The sequence below is a fragment of the Platichthys flesus genome, chromosome 15, assembly GCF_949316205.1.
Source record: "Platichthys flesus chromosome 15, fPlaFle2.1, whole genome shotgun sequence".
NCBI lineage: Eukaryota > Metazoa > Chordata > Actinopteri > Pleuronectiformes > Pleuronectidae > Platichthys > Platichthys flesus.
This window is the reverse complement of record NC_084959.1, coordinates 10,523,861-10,531,497: the sequence shown is the minus strand read 5'-3', so window position 1 is coordinate 10,531,497 and position 7,637 is coordinate 10,523,861. Positions and strand designations below refer to the sequence as shown.

The 7,637-nt window shown below is 40.3% G+C and overlaps 1 protein-coding gene across 2 annotated transcripts; it reads left to right on the top strand.

The window, feature by feature from the left end:
* Positions 1–245: 245 nt before the first annotated feature.
* Positions 246–7,449, top strand: rab24 (RAB24, member RAS oncogene family). Of its 2 annotated transcripts, none has more exons than XM_062406003.1 (9): positions 246–690; positions 1,716–1,934; positions 2,242–2,310; positions 3,126–3,204; positions 3,984–4,051; positions 4,164–4,263; positions 4,643–4,693; positions 5,051–5,110; positions 5,686–7,449. In XM_062406003.1, exons 2-9 carry the CDS (start codon positions 1,818–1,820, stop codon positions 5,751–5,753), a joined length of 612 nt encoding a protein of 203 aa, XP_062261987.1. In that variant the 5' UTR covers positions 246–690; positions 1,716–1,817; the 3' UTR covers positions 5,754–7,449. The 2 variants fall into 2 exon arrangements, with proteins under 2 accessions (XP_062261987.1, XP_062261986.1); XM_062406002.1 differs by having other exon boundaries at positions 247–690; positions 5,683–7,449.
* Positions 7,450–7,637: the final 188 nt, after the last annotated feature.

Sequence of the window (7,637 nt, the reverse complement as noted above, 5' to 3'; positions counted from 1 at the left end):
TCCTAATCATTCCCTACACGTTCGAAAGTTGTGTTTCAGTCCCAATTTGATTACACTATTGCATCAAGCGTGCTCGTTATGAAAATCGAATTGTTTAACACAGTGATTGTGTAGAGTCGACTCGGGAATCTTCCTAGTTTGCTCATTCTGGTCTATCGCAGATTCGCACCAACCGACGCGGATACGTAACTTCCCGTGATTGTGTCATGCAACAGGGCCACTTCCTGTTCTTGGAAACCGCACCTCTCGCCTCTGTGGTTCCCACCCAAACAAACGAAGCTCAGCTGGATATTGTGTGTCCTCTGAAACACGTAGCAGCTCTGTCTGTTGTCAGCCGGTCTGTCAGCCGGACACATTTCCAGAGGAGGAGCTCCATCCTCTGTAAACCACAGACGATGTTTACCCCCTGTGTCTGTCACCGTATCTAACCTGCTCCTGATTTCAACCATTGCACAACAACTGTGTGGCTGGGTGTAGCTAGCTAGCTGCCTCTGTACAGTCTGAGCCTGGACACACACACACACACACACAGCAGTCTGGCTTTTTATATCTAAGCTGAGCTGGGCAGAGATGACGAGCGGTTTGGTGACAGGCTTTTCTTTTAAACAAGTACGGTAGTCACGGGAAGTCCGACCCGGTTCGAGTTTGGCTCCCGGTGCTGAGGATTCGTTGAGTCAAGCTAGCTCCAAGGTGAGTTTCCAGTGTTTGTGTAGGCTGCTGAACTTAGCTAGGCTAGCTCCCAGATCCGCTGCAGTGCTGCTGGGCTGCTGTTTGTGGCCATGTCACGTTGAGCTGACTGAACGACTCACGGTGTGATCTAATTTAATCAAAACTTCACTTTTTGTTTCCGTGGAGCTGATTCAGATAAAGAAGTTTAACAATCTGAAGAGTGTAGGAACTTAAAAGCTGGTTACTCGTGACATTTTCTGTAGAAAATACAAAGGTACGAAGTGTACTATTGGGTGATAGATAGAAAAACAACGATGTCGTTAGTTAAACTCAAATAAAACTAATAAAATACATTTCATTTGTCATCAGTATAATTTGGTTATCAACTGTTAATTCTGCTTATATAACTTTTACGAGTCTTATAGTATTCATTTATAACTTAGAGATATAAATTAAAATACATTAGGTGTTTGAATCGTTAGACAAATCCAGTGATGTAATCATGATTTTGTTAACTTTAAAGGCATATGCAGTGGTAGAGTTGAAGAATATGTCAGTTGACAGATTTTCATAGTTGTAGTGATGTAATTTCCAAGCAAAAAGATTTTCTCTAAATTCCCCCTTTTTCTCTGTGGCATTGTAAATTGAATATCATTGGTTTTTGGATTTTTAACAGCACTACTTACAGTTATGAAAGAGAAAGTTGAGACTTTGATATTTCATAGTTTGGTTTCACTTTCTAACTCGTTTCACAAATGTTGAAAGTACGGAACTTAATTATGAAGTCATTCGTGTGTAAAAATAGGAAATAGATTGGAGTTCTGCAAACTGTCAAATTGACAAAGTCGGAGGAAGTCAAAGAGTTGTGAATATTACCAGATGGGTTTAGGATTTGTATTCCAAGCGGTTATGCATCATAGAGAGCCCATCTGTCATCATGTTCAGTCTTTAAATGATCATATCTTTCTAACTAAATGCAAATTATGTTAATGACTTAATAATTATTGTAACTCATCTGTTGTGTGTCCTGTCTTTTCCTCACTCAGCACACTGACCAGTCCACCTTGTGGCCTCACAAGTGGACCGCCCCTGGCCCGCACTGTTTGCTGTGCTGTGGCCTTGTCTCACCTTTTCCAGACATTGTTAATATGACTGCAATGCGTGTGGATGCCAAAGTGGTGATGCTAGGAAAGGAGAGCGTGGGGAAGACCAGCTTGGTGGAGAGATATGTTCATCACCGCTTCTTGGTCGGGCCCTATCAGAACGTGAGTGTCAGCTGCTCCGCTGTAATTGCCATGTCGGTCTGTTGCTGATTCCCTGAGGACATTGTTTTAAAAGAGGTGTCTGTGACCATCATAGAGTTTAAAGGGTTAGGGTTATCTAAATAAAAACTCTGGATGCTGTAACATTTTGGTAGGTTTCTTTAAACATAAGAATATACAAGTTAAAGCTACTTAAATCCTTTATTGCACATTTAGTGTGTGGTCTGTAAAATGTCACAGTTCCCACAGTCAAAAGGGACTTCCACAAATGAGTGTCTAATGCTTTACCTCTCTCTCCTTTTCCTGACAGACTATCGGTGCAGCTTTTGTTGCCAAACCGATTCAGGTGGGAGAGAAAGTGGTTACCCTGGGAATATGGGTGAGTAAGAGGCTACGTCACATGAGTTTGCCGTCAGGGCCAGAGTTTGAGATCTGAAAATGTGACCCCATAACACCCTTATAGCCGATAAAATGTAAATGAAACCTTAATTTTAATTTCTGTTGTCACTAAAATGTCAGAGAATCATAATCTGGTCTTAAATCAGGTCTAAAAAAATGTGCAGTCACTCCAGTTTGCATTTTTTTGGCAATATAATAATCCTCTGAACCTACTAAATGAGTATACAGCATTACAAAAAAAAATGTAAGTGGTAGTTACACATAGATCTTATGTAGATAACATTTATGACATCTTACTATACTCTGATTGATTAAAAAGTTGCATTCACAAGCATTAATCATATCAGTGTAAAATTTGCACAACAACGTCACCTCTGTACCTATTAACACTCTCCGTCCATCTCACTGTATACATGTGAAATTTGCGAAGGAAGTAACAGGGTGAATTCTGCGGTTGCATAACTGTCTCGGAGGATGTAAATAATTAATGATGATAATGACTTTCTTGTAGTGGTGAGTGTCCATTACTTGTTCCACTTTTCTTTACTCTAACTCGATAAAAAGAAGTCAGTAAAAGAAGAAATTCTGAAATTTCCTAATCTCCGCTTTGGGTCATTCCACGACTTTGTCGTCGTAAGGGGAGATGGGCCAAGAAACACACATGACTACATTTAAGCTGTTTAACATAGTTTAACAGAAAGCAGGGGTTTCTCTCCTGGATCACATTACTGTGACTCCATTCCAATTGGATCTCAGTTTCTTACATTAGTCCCTGTCCTCTCCATTTCTCATCAGGACACAGCTGGATCAGAGCGCTACGAAGCTATGAGCAGAATCTACTACAGAGGAGCCCGGGCGGCCCTGGTCTGCTATGGTAAATCATGTTAGAAAGATCCTTCAGGGGTTGTTACTCAAAGGCTGGTGGTGAACATCAGCCCTGAGCTCTGCAGCTGGTGTCAACCTCTTTAAAAATGACCATTGGCTGTTGTGTTTTCCCCTGCGTGTTGTGGATGCAGGTCTACATTGTTGATATTGAAGACAAAATCAGTTGAACAAATTATCTCCCTCAAATTTGAATGTATCTTTTTGAGACAGAGATATGAGAAATATAATTATAGCAGAATATAGTCTAATCACACATTATGCTGTGTATAGATCCACTACAGTTTACTTATTTACAAAAATACACATTCATATATAAAATCATTCCATGAAGTTTTGTTCAGAGGTATTTCAAACTGGAAATCTTACCAGTAAATATTTTTTAATAATACTGCTCGCAGTTGTGAATTGTCTTTTCTTTAAGACTGACTGGTAGACACATTTTCTCAATGGTTTGCAAGTCTGTGTTTTTGTTCCATGTCGGGAAACTTTGCCCGTTAGAAAATAGCCGACGGCCATTACTCACACTGTTGTCATATTTAATTTAATGCCCTCTATAAGGTCAGCTTGCCCTCTTCTTTACCTTCCTTCTTCAATCTGTGGATTTTATTTCACCAGTATTTTATTACATCCTGTTTCATTTTAACCGCAACTGCACAAATTGATGATTGGGCCTCCTACTCAAATGTCTTTTAATCATTGAAAATCGCAGGATTTTGTTTATATTCTGTACATATCTTCTGGGGATTATAAAATACTTTTGATTTTTAGATCTGTCTGACAGCAGCAGCTTCCAGCGAGCTCGGTTCTGGGTGAAAGAGCTGCAAAACTGTGAAGAGGTAAGAGAGTTTTTCCAGTCTCACTTCAAGCTACATGACATTGACAACGAAAGGTCCAAGTCTCTCAATAACTTTGTTTTGGTTTTGTGTATTCTATCTTTGTGTACTCCAGCACTGTAAAATCTACTTGTGCGGCACTAAGAGTGATCTGATTGATGGAGACCGGAGCTTGCGCCAAATCGACTACCATGATGCTCAGGACTTTGCTGAAGGTAACCAAGTCTCGACTCAATTAGTCGCACTGTTATAAACCTGCTCTCTTTACTGCTCATTTTGCTTATTTAAGGAACATTGAAAAGTTTACATGTTAATATAATCTCTGTGGTGTGTTGACATGGCGGCCGGTCACTTCTATTGTTTTTCCAACCCAGTTTAGATGAAATCACTCCCATGTCCTTATGATAAAAACCCCAACAGGCCAAGTGAAGCCATTTTATTGAACAATAGGGAATTAAAGGACATACATGTATTTTTAATGAATAAAATTGTGATACGTGACACATTTGAAAAGCTGGAAATAATAAAAAAGTTTGCATTGTTCATAAGTGAATAATTGACCAACTAAACCTCAGGATTTTGTTGCTTACACAGAGATCGGTGCACAACACTTTGAGACCTCCAGTAAAACGGGAAAGAACGTGGGTGAGTCACAACTTCGTCATCTGCAGACCACATTGTCTTTTGTCTGTCTATTGAGGAACTGGGTTTTCCTCACAATTGTAATATTGAAAACCAACAAAGCAGATAGGAGTCAGCTCTCGAGGGAAGCGTTGTTGATACCAGTTTGAGGTTTGCAGAAGGAACAAGACAAGAACAGTCATGATATCTTTTTGAGGCGGCCTATTTTGGAGCCTCTGTCACAATGTCAGCTAAAAATAGAGTGGTTGTTGTTGGCAGCACAGATTACTGTCAACCAGATCTTTGGAATCTGACAAATCAGGTCTATATGTGAATGATCTGATGGAAACTGACAGGCCTTATTCTTCCTCTGCTTGCCAGATGAGTTATTCCAGAAGGTTGCTGAGGTTTACAACAGCACGGCCTTCCAGTACATGACGGGTGAGTATTTTATCTGTATACCGTGGAGATGCCATGTAAAAATTGCAATTTGAATCTGCTATTTTTTCACTGAAGGCCAGCATATGCTTGAAACAAACACAAGTGTCCGTGGTCATGGTCGTCTCTCTGATAATAGGTATAACAGCTCACTGTCAGACAGTCCTTCATTGATTCATCGTTTTGTTGATGTGAAAAGTGAAAAGAAATCTACTCATTTAATGGTCGAGTCCAAGTGACAGCTGATCAAAAGCTGTAGACATTTCCCCAAGGCAGTCTTGAGATATCACAATTAAGAGATTTGGAGGCCACCATGACCATGACCATTGACCTTCCAAGTGGCAGATTTGGCAAATTACATCTCTGGTAGACATTTCTGGCCGAGCTGTATGAGCAAATCTAGGTCAGATTCCGGACCTTAGTGTATTATTTTAGCTTTTTGGGAAATATAAAATGTTTTGAGAACAGACTAACGTGCTATGTTATAAACTGTGAGATTATCTGAGTGGGTGTTCTTCTAGCTGCCTGCCGAATACAAGATGTCAAATGGGCTCTTTGTCTTCCTCTGTTTTAAGCAGAAGAAACTGGCGTGGACTTGGGCCAAAAGAAAGACTCCTATTTCTACACCTGTTGTCACAACAACTGATGCAGAGTAACACGAAGGGAAACAAGTGGTCACCGTCTCTCAGCTGGAGTCAAACCTGGCTGGGGGTCGGATATCTCCGCTTTGGATCTGGAATCCAAATCACAGAAGGAAAAGAGGTCAAACAGTGCTGTTCTTTGTTAGATATGTTTATTTCTTTTGTGCCATAAGGAACAATAGGCTGCAAGACTGTGGAGAAGGATTTGCTACAGCTGCGACTGTTTCTGGGCGGGGAGGGATTTAAAAAACCAAACTCCTCCACCTTTTCCCTCAGTTATGTCCTGTGTTGTATCCCCACATCAGCTGGTCACTGTAGCTCTGAACTGGACCACATCATGGGAGTGAACCTGACGTTTCAGTGACCTGCAGTGGTGAGGAAGATCCTCTCGAACCCAGACTGGCAGAGAAAACTTGATTGATGCTGTTTATTGATGGGACGAGTACAGACAGTGCTACAGGGTGGTGAATGGTTTGTTTACAGCAGTTCATTTTTGTTTACATCAAACTGTTATTAAGCTCGTTGTGGAAGAGAATCCGTTAGGCCTGCACCTCTTCAATGACGCCTACACAAATGTAGTGAAGGTGAGGACATATGACTCTAAGGTCCTCAGTCGTACTTCACTGAAATGAACCTTAACGAAACATTTGCAAATCTGGTATAACTCATGAGTGAAGGATACCAGTGATCTTTATAAAGGCCTTTATATGCACAGTAGAAACGACAGGACCATGCATGTGTCCAAAATGAGCTTTCTAGAGCTTTGGCTCGCCACTGTTTACCACAGCTTTTACCATGTGACCGCTATGGATGTAATAAGAGAGCTGAGGCTGGGCAGTCATGGAGCCTTCCTGCTAATTTCTCCCCTCTGGCTGCTTGTGACACTGAATTAGACCTGGGTTATCAAAGAGATGTCTGTCAAACTGTGGACAGGATACCCACAACTGTTCACGCTTCGTATTATGACTTTTTAAACCAAAAACACGAGAAACATTTTCAAATCTTTAAAGCGGTTTGTGTGATGCCCTCCCGATGTAAAGTCTATGGGGTCAGCGAGACAAACACTGATACTTGAGCAGAGGGCCCAACAACACAGATGCAAACCAGGAAGCTACATTTCTCACTAACAGTCCGGCTCTTGTAACAGATCCATACTGACCGTAAGCACAACACACATCTAAGTTATCTTTGGCAGCAAAAGCTAAACTGACCGGGATCGTTTCTAAATTTAAACTCTAAAGGTTCTACTCTGTACTTCTGAATGGAAGCGATACATTCAGAGATATGTCAAATCAAATTCATTTCAGGTAGTGAAATGATCTTTCAGCGCTCCACCTACTAATCTAAGCGTCCCTCTGCTGTGATGATGAACCGCAGATTTAACCAACACAGGAAGAAGCCTCGTGGCTCGATGGTGTGACATTGTACAAACTGTCATCTCTCGATGTTCTCAGAACCAGATCTCCAGCTCTATTCAACACTCAAGCCTCTAATTTATTGCCTTTTTTTTTTAATTTGTGCTGCCAAATGTTGGAAAATAAACAGACACCATCTTAGTTTGCTCCATGTTGATGCTTTGAAGAAATGCGTTGGATTTTTTTGATGCACAATATTTTTTAATGCAGGTTGTTAAAGAAACTGGTGTAAAATACAAATGTTCTGTAAAATTAAAAGGTTATTGAAAGAAAATTGCTCTGATTAATCTAAAATTGTACAGTAATTCATCCAGAATTAATTTTATGCTAGTGTATATTTTAGTCAGCTGTTTCATGCAAATTTTGTGATAAAGAAATATTTGTATTAATCAATTCTAAGGGCAATTAAGAAATATTAAGTTAATGTGGCTCAAAAAAAGGAATAACTTAGTCATCTCCCCGTCTGGTTCAAAA

Coding starts and splice junctions, on each gene's coding strand:
- rab24 (XM_062406002.1), top strand. CDS start 1,818: ATGACTGCAATGCGTGTGGATGCCAAAGTGGTGATGCTAGGAAAGGAG. Junction 1,935..2,241: donor TGGTCGGGCCCTATCAGAAC/GTGAGTGTCAGC, acceptor TTTTCCTGACAG/ACTATCGGTGCAGCTTTTGT. Junction 2,311..3,125: donor TGGTTACCCTGGGAATATGG/GTGAGTAAGAGG, acceptor ATTTCTCATCAG/GACACAGCTGGATCAGAGCG.